General features: G+C 33.0%; 1 protein-coding gene across 2 annotated transcripts in view; it reads left to right on the top strand.

Annotated features, from left to right (window-relative positions):
* The window catches only part of LOC108903815 (heterogeneous nuclear ribonucleoprotein L), a 133,940-nt gene that overhangs the window by 92,462 nt on the left and 18,706 nt on the right, over positions 1-22,772 (top strand). For both annotated transcript variants that reach the window (XM_018706118.2, XM_018706117.2), the window contains exon 6: positions 8,700-8,774. In XM_018706118.2, the coding sequence (XP_018561634.1) occupies positions 8,700-8,774 (75 nt within the window). The remainder of the gene's footprint in view (positions 1-8,699; positions 8,775-22,772) is intronic.

Below are 22,772 nucleotides of genomic sequence, written 5' to 3'. Positions count from 1 at the left end.
CCTACGGAATATACAATATACTTACATAAACTGTAATATGAAAATTTAGGACAATTTTTCTTTTTCAGTTAGAGTAAATCTGATAAAACCAGGGTTTTCAGTGAATCGAAAAACGTATATTTGGCCGATTTAATAAAGGTTTTGGGCACTTTCATATTTTGGACATTTTTCCTACGGAATATACAATATACTTACATAAACTGTAATATGAAAATTTAGGACAATTTTTCTTTTTCAGTTAGAGTAAATCTGATAAAACCAGGGTTTTCAGTGAATCGAAAAACGTATATTTGGCCGATTTAATAAAGGTTTTGGGCACTTTCATATTTTGGACATTTTTCCTACGGAATATACAATATACTTACATAAACTGTAATATGAAAATTTAGGACAATTTTTCTTTTTCAGTTAGAGTAAATCTGATAAAACCAGGGTTTTCAGTGAATCGAAAAACGTATATTTGGCCGATTTAATAAAGGTTTTGGGCACTTTCATATTTTGGACATTTTTCCTACGGAATATACAATATACTTACATAAACTGTAATATGAAAATTTAGGACAATTTTTCTTTTTCAGTTAGAGTAAATCTGATAAAACCAGGGTTTTCAGTGAATCGAAAAACGTATATTTGGCCGTTTTTAGAAAGGTTTTGGACACTTTCATATTTTGGACATTTTTCCTACGGAATATACAATATACATAAACTGTAATATGAAAATTTAGGACAATTTTTCTTTTTCAGTTAGAGTAAATCTGATAAAACCAGGGTTTTCAGTGAATCGAAAAACGTATATTTGGCCGATTTTATAAAGGTTTTGGACACTTTCATATTTTGGACATTTTTCCTACGGAATATACATTATACATAAACTGTAATATGAAAATTTAGGACAATTTTTTTTTTAGTTAGAGTAAATGTGATAAAACCAGTGTTTTCAGTGAGTCGAAAAACGTATATTTGGCCGATTTTATAAAGGTTTTGGGCACTTTCATATTTTGGACATTTTTCCTACGGAATATACAATATACTTACATAAACTGTAATATGGAAATTTAAGACAATTTTTTTTTTGTTAGAGTATATCTGATAAAACCAGTGTTTTCAGTGAGTCGAAAAACGTATATTTGGCCGTTTTTATAAAGGTTTTGGACACTTTCATATTTTGGACATTTTTCCTACGGAATATACAATATACATAAACTGTAATATGAAAATTTAGGACAATTTTTTTTTTAGTTAGAGTAAATCTGATAAAACCAGTGTTTTCAATGAGTCGAAAAACGTATATTTGGCCGATTTTATAAAGGTTTTGGACACTTTCATATTTTGGTAATTTTTCCAAGGGAATATAAAATATATATAAACTATATCTAATACGATAAGAGGAAATCTGATAAAACCAGTGTTTTCAGTGAGTCGGAAAAAGTATATTTGGCCGATTTTATAAAGGTTTTGGACACTTTCATATTTTGGTCATTTTTCCAAGGGAATATAAAATATATATAAACTATATCTAATACGAAAATTTAGGATAAGGTTTTTTTTTCCATATTTTGGTAATTTTTCTTACGAAATATACTAAACTATAATCATGAAAATGCATGATATTTTTTTAGTTAGAATAAATCTGATAAAATCAGCATGTTCAGCAAGTCGAAAAACGTATATTTGACGTTTTATAAAAGGATTGAATGTATATTTGGAGTTGAATACTTACTTTAACTTATTTTGTTTTTTTTTTCTCTATTTTGTGTTATGGGAAGTGTGTTTTATCAAATTTTGTTAGTGAAAATTACATTAGCAGCCAGTAAGATTTTCTAGGCTCCTATTTTAAAAATATGTACTGTTCTGGCGTAATAATATGTCCAATAAATAATAATAATTTAAAAAAAATGGTGGAGGCGCCGCTCTATGTGCACTGTGACATAAAATAACAAATATTTCCTAAACTGTTAATTTTACCGAGTTCAACCAAGAGGACATTATCATTGGCAAATTCTTCAGGGAACCTATTTACCTGATGCAGGCAGATTGCGATCGTCATCTATGAAAAAAATATGGATTGTTAACCATTGGGCATAGTCCGTCCCTGGCGTTCTGGGCATAATGAAGTTTCACTTACAACAGCAAAAACAAGCTGTCCGCATGTGTTATCGACCACCAAANCTAAAGATTTTGGGTACTTTCATATTTTGGCCATTTTTCCTACGGAATATACAAAATATACATAAACTATAATATGAAAATTTAGGACAATTTTTTTTTTTTTTTTTGATAAGAGGAAATCTGATAAAACCAGTGTTTTCAGTGAGTCGGAAAAAGTATATTTGGCCGATTTTATAAAGGTTTTGGACACTTTCATATTTTGGTCATTTTTCCAAGGGAATATAAAATATATATAAACTATATCTAATACGAAAATTTAGGATAAGGTTTTTTTTTCCATATTTTGGTAATTTTTCTTACGAAATATACTAAACTATAATCATGAAAATGCATGATATTTTTTTAGTTAGAATAAATCTGATAAAATCAGCATGTTCAGCAAGTCGAAAAACGTATATTTGACGTTTTATAAAAGGATTGAATGTATATTTGGAGTTGAATACTTACTTTAACTTATTTTGTTTTTTTTTTCTCTATTTTGTGTTATGGGAAGTGTGTTTTATCAAATTTTGTTAGTGAAAATTACATTAGCAGCCAGTAAGATTTTCTAGGCTCCTATTTTAAAAATATGTACTGTTCTGGCGTAATAATATGTCCAATAAATAATAATAATTTAAAAAAAATGGTGGAGGCGCCGCTCTATGTGCACTGTGACATAAAATAACAAATATTTCCTAAACTGTTAATTTTACCGAGTTCAACCAAGAGGACATTATCATTGGCAAATTCTTCAGGGAACCTATTTACCTGATGCAGGCAGATTGCGATCGTCATCTATGAAAAAAATATGGATTGTTAACCATTGGGCATAGTCCGTCCCTGGCGTTCTGGGCATAATGAAGTTTCACTTACAACAGCAAAAACAAGCTGTCCGCATGTGTTATCGACCACCAAATTTGCATCATACTGAAGTTGTGACTGTAAATAAAAATAAATTTTTAATTTTCATCTTTCAGGGCCCGTGACTTGTTAACGAAGGCCCATATGAAAAAAATTATATGAAGAACTGACATTATTATGACCTCATCTATTTGTACTCGACTTTTTTGTATCAAGTACCAAGACACCTTGTATATTAATAAGTGGCACTTCATTGATGATCTACATAAGGAATATGTCGTGTAAGCCATATAATCCCATTATTAGAACAAACGTGACTGAAGGCCACCTCGGACTACAACATCATCGCGAATTAGGTTCCATTCGGCCTTGCTCTGTACGGTAATTAATTTATTTGGGGTGTGCTTTGGGGAAATCATTAAATTGAAGTGTGAGGTGTGCTGCTGAAATATTCACCGACTCGGGGGGTCTCGCGACCGACTCGGATTCATTACGAACGGCATCGGAGTTGCATGTACTCCTCGTTTAGCAACTTTGGGCGGTTATTACGGGACCCAATAATTTATCGGCGTTACGCCGGGTGCAATTTGATTCTCTTCGGATGGGAACAGATTTGTCTGAATTTAATTTATGGGGATGGAACTCGAGGTACGTCGGTTTTTTAATATTCTCTAATGCTCGTGATTTACGAACAAAAAAAATTGACGTAATGATGATATTCCTTTATTTCACCCCTCGGAGTTTCCACTAGAGTTATTACGAAAACTCTTAAAATAAAAAATATCTAATACTAGCCATGACAGTCTACATGCTGCCACTTGTGAAAGAAACAGCTATACCTGTCAAGTTATAGTAAGAAGAAACTTCCGCTATGTGCTGTTTGCGAAACGGAAACAAAAATTCTTGCTAAAAATAGATATTTGACCCAGTGAGTCGTAGGTGGAATATTTAATGAAGCAATTTTTAAACTTGTACTTTTATAACTACTAGTGAATCAATATTAGAAATAATACAGGTACGCGGGTACTTTTTTGCATAGAAGTTAATAAAATCGTTCTTCATTTTCTCATCCTTTTTTCAAAGGTTTCAGTCCTATCTTGTAATTTGTTTTATTTAAACGAAAGTCATCGATAGTTCTCATTATTGAAATGTCATGCGGAAGTACTTTCGACTGCAGAGATTCATTATATTCTTGAACTGGATGACATGGGCTTTTCACTTGTGTCCCTTCAAATCTTTCTGAATACGGTTATTATGTACCTAAGCATGGATATAAAGCAGTCTCGTTAGAATTAGATCAAAGGAGAATGGAAGGTTACATTCTTTGGTAGAATGCAAGTCTTGTGTTCTATAAAAAGTTGCAAATATTTATTTACATATTTATGGGACATTTTTTTTGCTGTTTCTAAAATCGGAACCGGATATATCCCAAAAATTACCACTTACTATCGTTTTTCTTTACTTTACTTTAATATTTCATATTCTTTAAAGGATAATGTGAATGTTATATTTTAAGTAGGTATAATTTTATTTAACAATGTTGTTTTTGGTTCAACTTTTAATGGCTGTACAGTTTTCAATACATTTCCGTTTCATTAAGCACCTTACTAATTTTATGGGTATATATTAAAACAATGAAAAAAAATATTCTTGAGAATTTATGAATTCCATAATGCAGACAAAAATACCTATTATTTCCAGCCCATATAAAAAAGGGAAGATAATCGAATGAAAATCCTGCTAAAGCTGTAGTAAACGTTTATTGGTAATTATTTCCGTGACGTTGAAATGATACAATGGACTTAACGGATCTTCACTTTCTTATCAAACTGAAAAGAGGCAGCGGGTCATCAATAATTACTTACGTTTTAATATTTTTCTTAAAAAGTGTTGATTGACGTACATAATTCAATTTTAGTGGAAAAAATCCCGCTTTAATTCGTATAACATCTACAGATGTAAATCAGGATAACGAAGTTATCCTGATTTACATCTGTACATACACAGAGTGTTTAAAAGAAAAAATATTCGTTTTGCAATATAAATCCGGCGAACTTTTAAGCATTAGTAGATTCCAAATTAATTCAGATTATTAAAAAACCTTAGCGCTTAATTCGCCTTACGTACTTGCCTTTTTCATTAATTCAGTAGACACCTTTTAAATCTCGAATTTATTAGGCCAAAGCAAACGATTTAATTACCCCCAAAATCTAATTAATTCTGCGCCTTCACTGAAAACCCATCTCCGCAGTAGCTGAGGAGAGAATTCCAATTGAATAATTGTTCGTTATCGTGCCGTGTCGATATTTTACAATATTTTACTGGCTTAAATTTGGCCCGTGAAAAAAGTTTAGTCAACGAATTACATTTGACATTTTACGTCTACTGGAACATAACATGTGATATTGCTCTGAAGAAACTTTTAAACCAGATGTTAAGGTTTTTGGTTGGTACAGTCCGTATGATATTTGAAGACCCTTGCGCCACTTTCTTGCACTCGTTGGCTGGTGTCCTTCTGGCCCCTTTGCGGACGAATCTTTTCCAATTTTCAGGTAGTTTTCAATTGAAATTTTAAGAATAACTTCAAATGATTCAAAATGTCGATTCTAACCCTTTAGATGCTCATAGTCCACAAACAAGGAAAACAAAAGGTATACATCTTGATGAGAAAGGGACTCATCTTATATAAACGACATTTTTTTTTTGTTTCGCAGTACATTCTGCGAGACTGCCACCGTAATACGTGCCCGCTCTTTGCCCCGTCATGTTTCTCGCGTTTTACGTAATAAGATATGCTTCCAAAGCAAAGCTGCAGCGGCGATAAGGGAAGGGGGGCGTATCATGTGTCGGGGTGCAGATAGTATTAAAGACATCCGCCTCCGAGGAACATAACACGGATCGGCTCGTGAAAACCGCTCCTCTCTCACGCTCCCGCACCCCTTTAATTTCCAACACTAAATAAATTATCGCCGCTCAGCTTCTTCCCCCGTTACGACGTAACGGCGTTCAGTCCGGGAAAATGGACTCGAACGGCTAAAATAGAAATGACTTTTTGGCTTTTATTGGGCGCCGTTTTTATGAGAAGTGTTCCTCGGGATGATTCAGTAATGAGGGTTCTAAAAAATTGTGATTTTTGTGTTTTTTCACGATCATCATCATCACAATAAAAGAAAATGGCGAAAAATTTTATCTTGACCTTCTCCTTGACTAAAGATGGTCCACCTAAGAAGGATTCTTCTGTAACTCTGCAACTGTAAAATTTATAAATTTTCAAATACTTTGATACAACTTTCATGGAATATGAACAAGTTTTAAGTATCACTAATTGTAAGCAAGACATGTGGATAAGACTTTGTTTTAGACAAAAGGCATCATTTAAATAAAATTTGTACCTACCTACTTCAGTATCTCCGATCGATCTGCGTCGACCGGGTTCGGATTACAATCAAATCCGCGAAAGTGGTCTCTATATTAGAGGCGTATTACAATTCCCCTTGTTTGGGGTCCAGGACCCTTATATTAGTCTGATTCTCGCAGAATACGTAGATGAATTTGCGTGTACACTCTCCCCATGACTGTGGGATAAACCCTTAGTTTAGAGTTTCTATGTCATCTGGGTTTTAACCTAAATACTCTTGGCCTCTGTTCGCCCTATTCATTTTAGAGCCTCCCTTAAATCTCGCAATTTTGACTGCTTGTGATTGCTATTCGATATCCGTTGTCTAATTTACACCAATTTTGTCATGTCCTTAACAAATTTTGTTTCACTATTCACCTCTTTTTATGTAGTGTGCAAGTCTGAACGATTCCAGAGGTTCCCAACAAATTTTATAAATTCTCTCTTTTTTTTAAATCCTTAATGACATGTTACATCTTTTTTAACACTTCAATTTCTGTAACAAAAATGGTAATAGTGTTCTTCTCATCGACTAGAACTGCTTGAAATCAGTTCGCCGGCAAACAGTGTTACTTCAATTTGTGTATCACGTTGTGAACATAAGAGAATACGGCAGACGAGGAGGATATTAAAATAAGTAATTCATCATCGTGTCAGGCGCTGCTAATTAACGTGGCCAGTATAACCCAGGGGGCTGAAAGTTCTTCGCTAATACACTTAACACTAATAGACCACTACGTCGGCCGGATGGTCTTGTACTTTCTAATATAATTTGGTAGTGGTAATTATACATTGTTTTTGCGAGGATGCGAGGAGGAAATTTCTTGCTGATTTAATTCACAGCGACTTAAAATGCAGAGGGATTTGTAGAATTCCTGGAACAGGTTAGGAATCAAGCTAATATACACATTTGTTGTGCTTTTACAAACGTTCTCCCTAGAGTAAAATGCATATTACATTTATTTAACGTATAACTATTATTGTTTTAAATCTTAATATGGATAAGGATTTTTCAAGATCCTCGACAAAGGAAAAGCACCTTACCGACTATTTTATCGTTTCCTTGTAGCCGTTTTCAAGAGATACGTCTTCCAACTTTTCATATTCGGCTTGATGCAATTTAAAATTATCCAGCACATCCGACATCCTGAGCCCTCGCAAATCGAACTAGTTTGTTCCAAAGTTTTGAAATATATCCAGAATATTTACCGTGAAAGGAACTTGCAGTCCCTTTCCTTCAGCAGGAGACTTTGTCGAAAATTACGGAATTTTTTAAATTGTATTCACAAATATTGACCAAAAATGAAACCTCATATTCTTTGGTGAATTTTAAGGGCAGTCTTGCTGTAAATTTTTTGTCTAGAACGTTTCGTTAAAAAGATACAGGGTGTTAAAATATTTTTAATTTTTTTAAATAATGTAAAAACTAGTAAGTGAAATAAGACCCCTTAAAATTCACCAAAGAATACGAGGTTTTTGGTCACCGTTTGTGAATCGCCCTGTATAATGCTGGTTTCAAGTAACTCACTTTAATGGTTTTAGTAATATACTGTTAAATCTAAACTACTTGTATTTTCAGCTGACTTAAAGTTAAATGCAATTTTCGCGGGTCACAAAACTTTTAATCTTGTTCTCCCCCATACGTTTTTTCGAGTCGACTCTAGCGCTTTTCAGGGATTCTCGTTTATAAATAATAAAAAAGCTCAAAGTTGAGTCTAACTTAATGCAAAGTGGCATGTTCCTAGACGTTAAACTTTTGCGGCTATTGTTTGGAACCTTTTATACTTTAATTACAAAGTTATATTGCACCAGTGGACTTCTTGCTCTACTCTTATCAAACCGAATTCGTTCTGACGTCTCTCTGAAACCTCGGCGGGACCTGAAAAGCCATTGTTGTGCCACAAAGGGGTCTTAATACTTCCGTGTACAATTGCATGTTAACTGTTAAGTATCGATTATTTACGATTTGGAAAATAATCGTTTTATTCATTTTCCTAATTTCGTTTTTGTGGTTGATACGATTATAAAATAGTAAATTAAAAAGACTCGCGCAACGTATGTACCTGCCATGCGAGATACGGTATTACATAAACATTTTTCAAAGGTTAAAAACTAACAAAGCCAATTTCAATTCCCCTCTGGTAATGCGGGAATAATAGGAACACTTAAAGTTATTGGTGTAAGCGCAAGGGACCACGAGCTCTCCTATATTTACGTGTCCTATCAGTTACCCTTAGTTAATCCTAACTTTGTCCGGACCTTTTTCTTTAAAAGGACTTTTATTTTGTTACAGTAAAGGAAAACGCAAATGGGAGGCCGCAACCTTTATTGCAGGAGCCGCATTACGGATCCCGTCCTCAGCCCTACAGTAAGTAAAGTTGTTTAGACTTACACCTACTATTTTACTATTGCTTAGAAGAAAATTATTTATATGTATTTAAGTTAATTTTCGCATCAGGCGTATGAATATGTATGTAGAGATAAATTCTTAAGAAAACGACAAGGACAAGGTGCGAATAACAGTTTTCTCCAAGTGAGAAAATTTAGGAAATTATGAAAACAACCGGCCATAATATTTTGTATCTGTCACATCACATTATTGCTTTACGGTTGGCGTTATTCGCTCCGTTGTATTCTCACCACGCCCTCTTAATATTTTGTAAAGTAAAACAAAAACGAGGGTGGCTCTGCTAATGACCGCGATTGTTACACGGCTGCAGGAATTTGTCAAACCGCAAGTTTAGCTGTGTCTGACGTGTGGCATTGTTGGTGACAATATTACAATTTGATTCGGGATATGTAACAGACTATTCTATTCCTAAAATGATGTCTGTGCAATATCAACATAGAGTTTTATACGGGGTGTAAGAAGCTTGACTGTCATCGCTTCAGCATGAGATAGAGTACTCGTAAAAAACAAAAAAGGAAATAGTGGTACGCAAAAAACACTCAGACACTGCCCAATTCCAGATACCAACCCAATCAAAATTTTTAGAAGATAAATACGTTGTGTAATAAATGTTTTTTGTTACTAAAAATATTGGCATAATACTGATAGACATACCGTTGACTTTAATTTGTTGTGTAATTTTGTTTATAAATTTATTTATTTTTGTGTAAATTATAAAATAACACAATCATGTAAATTTTTACCATAATTAAACATTAAACGTATCGTAGCCAGGAAGAGGAACATCTTATCTTTAATGTGGTCAGTTATGTATAAACGTCCAATGTTCCCTCGAAGGGAGTGATATAAGGGCAAAGATAAGTATACAAGATCATGTCTTCTATAATTGAAAACGATAAGGAAAAATAATTTGTATATATTCCTCTATCATCCGCCGCGGGAGATTAAGATGCATAAATATAAAATAACATGGCAGAATTTAACAAAATTTATGTGGGTATTAATAATAAAATGATATGCTTTTCGCTACTGCATGAATATGACACAAAGATGTCCCTGCAAGTGCACCTAATTTTGCTTTTTCTTCAGTGGTAGTTTAGCCTGCCTTAACGTGAAATATATGAACGACTTTAGATCGCCTTTCCGTTTCCCGTTGATGGCTTGCATGCGGCTCGTATCGCAGTCCTTAAGTTACTTTTATTTGCCCACAAGTACCTCTGGGAATATTGTGATCGTGTGCAAGTGTCGCGGAAAATATATTTTCTTGTTCATGGTATTCAGGAGGGTTCCTCTGTTTTACAAGGAAATCCAATTTGTTTAAAGCGGGCACAATCACAGTCCAATCCACCGTAGATTCGATAAAATCGGTCGCATTAGCTTTTTGAGTATAGTAGGTAAATGTTCGAAACCCATTTTAAATATAATCTATTCAATGTATGTGAGTAAGTCATAATGGAACTTCAGGAGATCGTGTTTTGGGCCATTTTATAGTCATAAAGATTAGGGTGGCCCAAAAAAAAAAAACACGAATATTTCTTTTTCGTGTCTCTTGTGAAAATATGTTAGTTTATCATGTTTTAAGAGCCCCCTCAAAAAATCAGTCAAAAAAAAAAATTTTTAGAGGTCGCTCAAAACTTAAAAATTTCCAATATCGTTAAAAATTGAATTTTTTTTTAAATTTTTTTTCGCGTTATTTTATCATTTTCTAGGTTGAAAAAATCTCGATTCTGAAAATTTCAAATTGATAATTTGATTTCTAAAGGTCACTCATAATTATTTTAATTTTAAAAGTAGTGTGCCTAAAATGTTTTCGAGCGACCTCTAAAAATAAATATCAACGAACTAATATTTTTTTTTATTGAATTTGATGAACAAAACAATACAAATAAATCACGAGACACTTAAAAAAATTCTCGAGGCAAAANTATAACATGTTGCCGCAATTTTTCGGGATTTTTTTTTATCATCTATTACACAAATTTTAAAAAACAGAAAAAAGGGATAATTTAAGGTTTTTTTAGGAAATTGACGGCTAAATTAGAAATATTCACGAAATGACTAATGTTAAGCATGACTTTTACAGTTCGATATGCCCAGAAGAACCCTGTGAAGTTTCTATGTTCCAAGCCGTCAAACTTTTGAAAAAAATGAAAGGGTCACGTTTTTTGAGTTTAAACACTTCATAATCATGATTAAAATGGGAAAAAAATTTTTTGAGGTTTTTCTCAATTTTACCGCAAATGACGTTTAAATTGATGAAAAAAAAATAAAAGAAAATTCGAAAAGTTTTTTTTTGTCGACCGAAAGATCTAAAAACTAGAATCTTAGAGGTTCAAAATGCTTTTTTTAAATTCCCGATACGACCATTTTTCACTTATATACAGTCTGTGAAAAATCACGGAAAAATTTCGGAAATTCTTTTGACCCTTTAATTTTTTGCATTAGTTTAGAATTCCTAGTATTTTTTTCAATCATAATTTTACAAAATCCAGAGAAACTTTTATTTTATCAAAATTCATTTAAATAATTTTGCCCTATCCACCTGGTGGTTCTATTTCCCAAATACGTAATTTGTCCTTGTCAAATGTGCAGCTACGCGAAATTTTAATGTATTTTATAAATTTAGTTTGTTTCATCTCAAAAAGAAAACCGATTGGTAATTGATAAAGTCTTTTATATTTCTCTCTCGGTTAATAAACTCAAACGAATTTTATTTTATACCCTTAGGTAATTTGAGAACCCTTAATAATACATTACAGATACCTTTGCTGCTATTGATTTATTAACGGTGCAACGACCGTTATATAAGCCCTCTTAGTCGACAGAATTGTGGTTGTTTATTTCTAAATGGTAATTTTATCGATCCGTATTGTACATGTAATGTTTGTCGAGTCGAAACGTATCGATCCGATTGAAAAACTAACTGAATTAATAACTACTACACTAAAATTTATAAATAACGAAAATATAACCCCAAATACTTCACTGAAATCAGTGTGGAACACTGCGAAATTAAAGGTAAATATAACACATATTAGTAAAGTGAATTGTAATTCAAAACTACTAGTGAAAATTTAATTGAAGTACCCACTTTTCGATCTCAATATGAGTCGTTTATTTTTATCTCTGTTATGGTCAATTCAAAAGTGACGTTTGCGTCCATATATGCAACAGAACACCGTAACGCGACTCCGTAACGTAACATGGTGCGTTGATGTGAACAGCACACAGCAACTTCGTAACATCGCAACATGTTCTTTGTTTTGACTGTCTGAACGTGTCACGTGTCATATTGTTCAATCAGTACAGTTTGCGTTAACAATGATTATCCCTGTCTATTTAAATGTATGTAACACCGTGCACGGCAAATTGCTACGCGTTGGAGTTACGTTACGACATTATGTTGCATGTCTGGATACAACAAAAGATAATTACGCAATTTCAACATAAATTTGATGGTGTAAAGTAAAGGAATCCTGTTAAGGTTCGCCTTTCTAGGTGATAACAATCGTGTAAAGAGCGTTAGTGAATTGAAATTCAACCATGTTACAGTTCGGGCGCACGCATCATTACCCACGTACTCTTTCATGGGATACTACTGGTTTAGTGTATTGCATGCCCGATAAGATGTCCCCTTCTCCTTTGTATTGGAAAAATCGTATCTAACTTCGCCCGAGCCGGAAACATAAAATGTTGTACCCTTTTTGTATCGATTTATTTGCAGCTTGTTCGAACTCTAATAGTTTTGCAGATGAACTTCTAAAGATATATTGCTTCGTAACATAAAAAATCGTCCCTTTCAAGGTCCATTGTTACATTATTATTAATTCTAGCTATAAATGTCTTCGATAAAAGTCGGTACTGCTTCTGCCAAGAATCTTGTTGGCATGTTTGCTACCTAACCCTGATTTTTTGTACGACATTATTACGTTTTCGGATTTTCCCTTTATCGTGTTTAATATGTATGGTTTTGAAATTATTTAAGTGTTTGGTGCTATCAACTAAACATTTATTTATATAAATGAAAACCGATCAACTCCGGTACGATCCGAAACCCGTAGAAAAGCTCCCTTTCATGTTGTGTAATATATTTTTTTCTAACATTGATAGAAGTCGAAGGCGCGACAGTTCAGTGGGCGTATCCTGTGTACAGTGGCTTAAATGACAAAATCGATAGCAGATCCAGGCGGACAGAAATCAAAGAGTTGTTATGGCAGACGTCGAACTCTGTCGGCAATAATTGACGATTTAGTCGGTCAAACGTACACGGACCCCGCTTTAAGAAATAAATAGAATGGAGGGTATATAAAGCCCCTGATCCTTTTTATTCCTGGTTGATGTATCTATCGGGGTATTTTCTCGGAGCCATTAATTGGTCTTAAAAGGTTTTTTTTTCGGTTGTCGGGGAACAAGGGTACGAATTATATACTTTTTCAATCAACAACAGTATCAATTTGTGCCCATTTTAATTGCACCAGAAAATGTATTTTCAGATGGATTTGACGCGTTTAGGTTTTGGATGTGACAGGCAAAGCACGTTTCATTCGATCGAAAAAATCCAAAAGCATTTTGCTTTTTGCGGCGTCGATAAATAACTTTGAAACTGTGAAACACTGTTTTGACAAAAACCTTTCAACGATAATAACGTTTCAGAAACTATCTCGTCTTGTGGAACTGGCAGGCGTTCAACTAAACCTGTGCAATGAATCATAATTCCCATTACGCATAGGCGTAGAGACGGCGTAAAAATTTCCGTGTGGTCAACTTTTGTAGTGGGTCATAAAGAGCATTCGGGTAGGAGTGTCGTAATATTTTTATGTAGCTACAGATGAATTCCTAATAATAGATTTACGTGTTAAGTAACCAAAGTGCTTTGCTAACAATGTGAAGTATCGTAAAATAAATAATAGTTGAAAAATGTGTAGTACACCACTGCGGTTTCCTTTCTATTGTATTAATTTTCGTAGGTAGGTATATATTTTTACAACTTCACTGTCAACATATTTTGCCGGCCGTTAATAATTAGTTTGGGAAAGAAATTTCGCGCCTGTAGCCAAGACAAACACAGCCAAAATCTTATTAGGCAAATATTCTGTAACTAGTTTTAGATGATTTTATATCTGTTACCGAATTACATTTATTATGTGTTAAATTTCGCTACCATACATTAGTTTTTGTTACGGCAATAAAATCAATACCAAAGACGTGATTCTATTTGATTTTATGAATAACATTGACTTTAGGAAATATTTAATTTTTAACGGTATTTAATTTATATACATGTAGAGGGATATTTTTAGTCCTTAACTTATTTTACTTTCGCTACGGTTACCAAGACAACTACTCTATTTTTTTTAGTAGAAGTAGGCAAAGAAAATTGCTGTACAAAAAAACTGATGAGATTCCCTTCAAAATTATGTGTTTTCAAACGTTTTTGGACCAATATACTGAGTTATAACCGGTCAAACTTAAATATTTTTTTAGATTTTCGTCGTTTTTAACATAATAATTATTATAATTATTATTTTTACAACAAATTGGTTCTTTAATAAAAAATTATTTCAAAAGTTTTATTTGTTAATAATAAACTAAGATTTTTACAACTTAGTCAAAAAAGTAAAAAAAAAATAAAAAAATCTAATTTTTTTACTTTTTTTAAAATTGTTTATTAACGATTTTTTCCATAAAATTTTTCTTTTAAATTTTCTAAATACGCCATTTCGATGGGAAATTCAATTCTCTACAAAATTTTTCCTATGAATTATACCAAAATTTTGCTTCGTTTTCGTGCTATATTTAAAAAAACTGCAAAGTGCATTTTCACCCCTATCTTCAATTTGAACCCTCTAATTTAATAGCACCCCGCGATTTTTTCATTTTTAATGACCCTTCGAACAAGTCATGTGATGAAAATCCTTAAACGTTTTATTTCCTTCCTTTTTTGCAAAACATGAAAATTAAACTCCACGAAAATCGAAAAATTGGCTAATTGTCAGTTTGAGCGGCCACATATCAATCAACCTTCATCCAAAAATATCTTTTTTGCATAAAATTTTCCTTTTAAATTTTTTAAATAAGCCATTTCGATGGGAAATTCAATTCTCTAAATAATTTTTCCTATGAACTATACCGAAATTTTGCTTCGTTTTCGGGCTACAATTAAAAAACTGAAAGGGGTGCATTTTCACCCCTACCTCCAATTTCCACCCTCTAATTTAATAGCACTCCGCGTTTTTTTCATCTAAAATGACCCCTTGAACGATTCATGCAATAAAACTGCTTGAATGTCCTAGCTCCTTTTAACCCCGTTTTTTTGGATATATAATAGCTTATATGAATTATAACAGTTTATTTTACAAGACGAAAAGTTCTTTGTTTCTTCAGGACCACCTTCAAAATATCGTACGTGTACTTAAATAATAATTATTATTACTGTCGCGTAAATATTTTTTAAATTGGAGGATAAAAACATCTCGTTAACATCATAAACCTAAGCATAACTTCCGGTCCTATTTAATGGTTAACATCTCTGAGTGATCAACAATAAACAGCGTATGTGTGAAATCTATTTAGATAATGGTTTATAAATCTGGCATTTGATTGAAAGGTGTTTATTAGGTGGTCGTTTCTAAGAGCTTTATTTATAGAGGATAAAATAAAGCACATTTCATTGATGAATACACTTTCTCGTTCAAATTTCACGCCGAATTTACGTTTTCTCATGTGACAGGAGGATTTCATTCATTTATTATTTTTTAAATTTTATGTGTACTTGATTATTCAAAATGAAGGTAATGAACTACACAAAAATTAAAACTAATACTGCGTTTTGGTAAAAAATTGATTTCTTCGTATTCTTCGACATTATAGTATATTTTTTTCTTATATTTGGATAGGTCTACAAATTAAATAGCAAATGTGATATTTATATCCTTTAATCGACACAATTCAAATGGTTCCACATTATTTTTTTTTTAAATGTTGCGAAATTAAAGTGTAAATGTTTTCTTTTGTTTAACAAAATAAGATTTCTTGATTCCTCGCACCAGATGTAATGTACTATGCGGCAATATGGACTATTTGGTGAGCCACGGTTATAAATTTAAATCTATTAAAACATTCACGAAGCTGACTTTTCGCATGTTAATGAAGTTATTGCTTCCCAATTTAAGTTCAAATAGCTAGGCAGGGTTATTTTAAGTTAGGATAATGTGAAGTCGAACCGAATATGAATTAAATCTCTCGTATCACCACAAACGTCACAGCGATTGCCCCACAGCTCGTTGAATTTTCTAGTTTCATCCGTATTTAGCATACTTTCTAGTTTAGTTAATTCGAAAATATGTTCTACAAACCGTGCTGACGTCTATTATATAACTTTCTGCTTCTAGGGCGAAAAAAAATGCGGTTATAATCCTTACATTTATTAACCTTCGTAGTTTACTATACTGCCTGGAATAGCAGAGCGAGAGTCTATTCATCGGGCTGATTCACACTTAAGGAACAATCTGGCGTCCGTTATTGCGACATCCTTGCGGGGGATAAAAGCCACATAAGTCGCGAAGCGTGTTTTTTCACCTAAACCACAATCATTGGAATAAAAATTAGATTTATTAGAAATTCACACCCAGGTTATTGTTGCAGTCAGCCTTGTTTTATTTCGTTCAAAGTCTTTAGTTTGTTATCGATCGACCCAAGCACTGTTAATCTGCTTATTCTCGTAAGAAACCATAATTATTATATTCATTTCAATATTTTTATATTTAGTCAAAATATATTTGTTGCATTTCCATTATTATTTGTGAATAAACAGTATTGTTGGTTTAAGAAATGCATTTTCATGCTAGAACCCATTTTTCCATATCCGCCTTGATAAAAATGTTCACTTTTTCCAATGTTTTCAACATGAGGGCGATAGTAGTAGAAAAAATGTTTGTTTGCTCCCGAAAGTTTTTGATAAAGGAGGCGGTTTTCCAGTAAAAATAAATAACGAACTAAAACGAACTTCCAAATCAATTAACTACTTAAAACCGTTTACGCCTCTTCCGAATTCGTTACTTCTCTGTTCTTGTTTCTTACTTAATAAGCCCGATTGTCTTTTAGCAATGCCTAACAATCGCCGCGGGAAACAGTTCCGCTTTAGTTTACTTTGAATCGTGAAATTCGCGGAATTTAACAAGTAGGTCCAGAGCCGAACGATTTAATTTTCATAATGAAGAGACCGAAACAACTCGGATTGTGTTTTAATTAAGGCTAACTAATCCAATGTTTGCGGACAGACCTCCATTAAATTTAAAGTAACCTGGTATAATTTTCAAAATTGAAAGTAGTCCCTGAAATATTCTAATGGGCCGTTAGTCAACTTATATCTGGTGTCTGTGATGTCAACTCGTAAATCAGTATTTATTGTCGGATTAATTGCCGTATCCAGCCATAAACTGTGCGTCAATAAAATTAGTAAGTAGTAACAGTTAAAAAAAAGACGTATCCCGGCGCGATGTTTATTAAAACATTAATCTGACACTACTGGAAGCAACTGCACTTCTATTTGTCTCCGTCCATCGCTTCTAAATCGAATTGTTTACCAGTTGATCTGGTCATTCTTTAAATTCGATCCAATTATAAACGAATTATTAATCCAGAATTTCGACGTACTTAGTTTATCGGAAACGGAAAATACCCCGGCTATAAATAGGATATTTACAGCTGCTTAGCATAATTTTATATCCATTTCATTCGACTTAGGTGTATTTAAAATGGGGGGTATTATTAGTTGAGCAATAATAATTACAAGAGGCTCAATTCGAAAGCCTGTTAAATATAAATAACTCTTCCCACACCCAGTTAATTACCCTGATTTATTGCCCACAGTCGAAGTTTCACGTTTAGTATTTTCCGATAAAAAATTTATGAACAAACTTTGCCCTTTCTTGGGACACTGATGATAAATAAGTTATCCTGAAGTGCAGGGACTTTATTTGCAAGTAACTGTATTCTAATTTATGACGCGAAAATGTAAATAAACGCGGGTTAAGCTCAAGAATCAATTATTCCCAGTATCGCTTGTTAGATGCGGCAATGATATGTCTCATTAATTGAAAAATGTGACGTATAAATAGAGATTAATTAAACGCAAATGTTTTTAAGTGTCATTCACGCTCTAGTTTAGCCGGGGCAATTATTTAGTTTAAATAGCTTAGCGGATTTTATTTGGCATAATTTTCTGTAACGTCACTGTGAATAATTACCGGTCTTCTCCAGCACGTAATTATTTAAACGTTATACACAGACAAAAACCCTAGTTAATGCATGTATCGACATAATCCAACAGTTCTACCTCCCTGCATTATAGTTTCTCCTCATTCTATTTATACCAAATAACCAACTAATGGAACAAAGAAATCTCATTAATGCAAAGGATGCAGTCTCGAATTAGATCCGTTCTATACCTGCTGCGTTGTCGTTGACGGACGGCGCATTGAGGAAGTTGTGAAGGATAATCTGGTAGTACGTCCTCGATCCTGACGTTACCTAAACCATCCGCGACGGCTCAACAAATTGCAGGGCGATGATGAAATTGATTATTCTGTCATTATTTACAAAATATCGCGGACTAGGAATATATAGAGGGCGTCTTACATCCATCAGCTCATAAATGACATCGACAAAGATATCTCGGCTTGTACTCCACTCGAAGTTTGAACGTAAAAATATATTATAGTCCGTTTAGAAATGAAAGAGAGTAATAAAAGCTTATTATGTATGCAAATCGTAAATAAATGTAGTACTGGTGCTTATATTCAATATTTTTATATTATGTATTATTGGTATAGATGAGGTGTACTTTTAAAAAAACTTTGTGCGATCGGACTGGACTAAATTGTAGCAGGTAGCTAAAATTTAATCCCCGATAATCCGTCTTTGTCTATGCCGCTTCAATTTCTCGGTCCATTTCTCTTATAAGTTAACAATATAAAAACAGCATTTTATAGTAGGCCAATGGGAATATAAAAAAGTCCTTCAACTCTCGCAATCTTTTATTGTAAAATTAATTACATACGACGACTAGTTTCGAGCTCAAGATTACACCTCATCATCACTTCATTCAAGGCTAAAAAATTGTTTTAATAATACATTAGGCACATAGATTAAGGGATATTAAAATAATCCTAAAATTTTGGGTGATTTTCAAAGAGCTGTGACTTGGAGGCAAGTGGTCGTAGAGAGAATTAAAAAAAGGAAATTGAAGCTTCAAGTGTCTAGTTTAAAATTTTTTAGCGATAGCAGTTTTTGAGTAATCATAAGAAAATCAACGGAAAAAAAATGATAAATTTTTGCTTTTTTAAAAAGGTCTATGGACTTTAAAATTTTTTTATTAATTAAGCTGATAGATAATTTAAATTTTTTTTGACGTTTGTGAAGCTTGTGGATATGTTAAAAAAAAAATTGAAAACAATAATTTTTTTATTTTTTTAGAATCATAAACGTTTTTTTGTTGAAGAAAATATGGATTATTGCTAAAAAAACATTTTTAACTTAAAAAAACTTAAATAAAAAACGAAGATTTACTTATCACATTTATTTTCAGCAAAAACAAATTTAAACATTCCAGGCACTAAGAAAAAAAATCATCGCAGGGTTTTGAAATTATCAGGGTTTCTTTAGGACATATTGAGGTTGAAAAGTTACAGTCAATATCTTAGTTTATTCATTATTTGCAAAGTTATGCCAAGTTATTCAAATATCCCTAATTATGCAATTTTTTTACTTTTTTCTAACTAACATTTTCACTTTGAAAAAATTGTTTTTATCAAAAACCCATGATTACGACTTGTAGGGAATACTTTGCAGTTTTCAAAACCCTGCTTGGATTTTCTGTACGACCATTATTTCCCGAGTAATTGATTGCCAAATTCAAAAATGATTTTTTTGCTTTGTTTTTCTTATGATTAGTCAAAAACTGTTGACGCTAAAATATTTGAAACTGCAGATTGAGTTTTCAGACACTTGAAGCTTCTATTTCCTATGTTTGATTCTCTCTACGACCATTTTCCTCCAAGTTACAGCTCTTTGAAAATCACCCAAAACTTTGAGATTTTTTTTTAATATCCCTTAATTTCTGTGCCTAGTGTATAACTGAAGAAAGTGGCAAAATTACGCATTTTTTAACTTTTTTTTTACTGCCTGTGAAAATCTAGACGACATATCGGAAAATTTGTTACTTTCTGTTGTAGACAATTAAATTACCTACAATTTAAGGTATCTTGAGTCATTTTTCACTAATTTGTTACCTGTAACATGAAGGTAGAACGCGGAAAAATCAGTTTTCGAAAATTACGCATCATTAATGCCAAAAGCGATGGTCTTTGATGAAACTTATGGAAAATACGGTCAATACAAAGACCAACATGTGTGTCAAATGCCGATTTGATTGACCATTTACAACTAACAAAGTAGAATGTTCAAAACAGCTTTATAAACAAATTGTCCCAGGGTCAGGCAAAAGCCGCTCGGGAACTCGCTCTTTTTGCATTCGACTGGAGTTGTTCCGTATAGGCACTGGGAAAAGTAGGCAGTTCGTGTTACTGTGGACTCGACATTTAAACAGAATTTTATATAAACTGGGAAGTTATCTTCGAATTTGAATATACGTATAGAAATAATGTAAACATACTTTTTCTTGCAAGATTCGTAAATGATTTGTTTAAATCTTAATTCACAACACATTTATTTCTACGCTGCACTTCGTCTGTTGAGAGACATATATCATGGATAAGTTTTGCGAAGCGGAATTTTCCAATTTTCTCTAAATATTTGAATTGATCTAGATTTCACGTTGTGTTGAGATACATCTATTGCAGACAGTATTTATACCAACCAAACAGTATTTATTTGCTTAAAAAAAATTTAAATTGAATTTCCCTCTAAATAATATTTGGATTGACCTAGTTTTGAACGTTAAAAATGTTGGAAATACCGCAATCCCATAATGTATCTTTCCCGTACCTCTGTTCTCAATATTTTTATTCACTTCTCGCGACAAACCTGACTTGCATCATTATTATTTACAGTACGTTACTATTGTTTTATTTTCGGGAGTATAGCCTTCGTATTGACAGGGTTATTTTGATTCCCTAGATCACCGGGTATACAGAACGAGCTACACAGAAATTACATTAAAGAAAGATTTATTTTTAAAATGATGTAAGGTAACATATGAGAAGCTTTACGCCCATTTGTCTGTATCTTCTAAACAACTATGACAGCGGCTGTAAAACACGATGATTTATACGCATATGACGTGTTTTTATTAATAAGCGTGCGAAAATGCATGCAGTTTGGGGAAGATTATTTTCGGTAACTCGCGTAAATGTTTAAAGTATCGGAAATGTTTATTAATAAAATAAAAACGGCGCATGTAAGAATTGAAACGATTCTATCCGTTTGAGGAACAGTAAAAGTTACCTAGATAATGTTTTTGTGTCACACAAGGCTTTCCCGCCTGTCATATTACAAAATTACCCAGGTATCTCTCGCCTTGACGCACTACTACCTATGCATGAGCGCAAAAGCGGAAAATTATCTCATATCTGGTCACCGGGGGTTACTGTTATTATCTGGGTACATATAATCGCGATACCACACTTAGTTAAGTTGTTCAATCAAGGACCTATTTGTAATGTTCAAACTGAGAACGTAAAAGTACGGTTAGAAGTGAAATAGATATGTCGAATTTTTTTGTTAAGGCTCGGTAGTATTATAACAAGTGCAAAGAACCAATTCCCGGGCAGAAGTCTATATTTTAATCCCCATGCTATTGTTTAGATCCATGAAACTACACGGACAGCAATCTGGAGATTGCAGATTAATGTTTCTTTTCCTTTGCAACTGTGATTTCACATTTTTAATCTTTTTTTTTTTTGTATATCACGTTCTCATCATTGCAAAATGAAAATAGGAACGGCGAATATTTATTGAAATGTTTTTGATTTTGGATTGAAATATCTACATTTAACATTTTATGTTTACAATACCGAAAATCACGTCAATTTTTTTTCTGGAGGCTTCAAGAACGAGGCCAGTTTTAATTGTGATAATATCCTTTTCGATAATACGCGGCATACGGGCCGAAAATAGAATACATACGTTTAATGTTTAATGTTTACACTGATGAAATTGAAGCGGTTGCGTTGTTACGTTTGCGAAAATAGTCCATTAAATCTGTTCTACGTAACATGTGTTTGGATGAACGTCGCCTAACGGAAAGCAGACGAAATATTTCCAGCGTAAATATATAAATTTTATCAATGAAGTAATATATTACTGCAAAAGAATTTGATTCGCAGGGATTGGCTGCCGCAGAAAGAGATTTACAAAGCTTTATCTTCTCGATAACACTAAATGACGTCACGAGTTAGAGCGTTCAGCAAATACTCGTTGAAAACATTCATTTTGCATAGCAAACTATAAGAATTTGCATCCTCCAAGATGTTTCTAATATTTCTACTATGATTATGTAACGTTATAAATTATTTCTGGACAATTACAAACACATGCAAGTTGCCCATTATTCTCAACGTGCCTGTTGCTCATAACTTCAGCAATTTTTAAACTCACAAGTACAAAACAAACTACAACATATGCTCAAAATGTCCACCACCATTTTCGGTGCACACACGACACCTTCAAATCCAATTTTCTCGCACTCGCTGGAAAACACCTTGAGAAAAGGAAATATTGGTACGCAAAAAACACTCCCACACGGTCCAATTCCAGATACCAACACCAACTGAATTATTTTTTAGAATTAAGCATAAAGAAGTTAAAAAAAGTGAGAAATATTGTATTTTATGCTATTCTATGCACGCATTTACGTCAATATTCCTTACTTTTGTACATCGATTTGGAGATTTTGATAATTTTTTTCTCGGAAATTGTTGAGTTTAGGACCCATGT

The sequence above is a fragment of the Anoplophora glabripennis genome, unplaced genomic scaffold (assembly GCF_000390285.2).
Source record: "Anoplophora glabripennis isolate ALB-LARVAE unplaced genomic scaffold, Agla_2.0 scaffold134, whole genome shotgun sequence".
Classification (NCBI taxonomy): domain Eukaryota; kingdom Metazoa; phylum Arthropoda; class Insecta; order Coleoptera; family Cerambycidae; genus Anoplophora; species Anoplophora glabripennis.
This window is presented reverse-complemented; position numbering and strand designations above follow the sequence as displayed.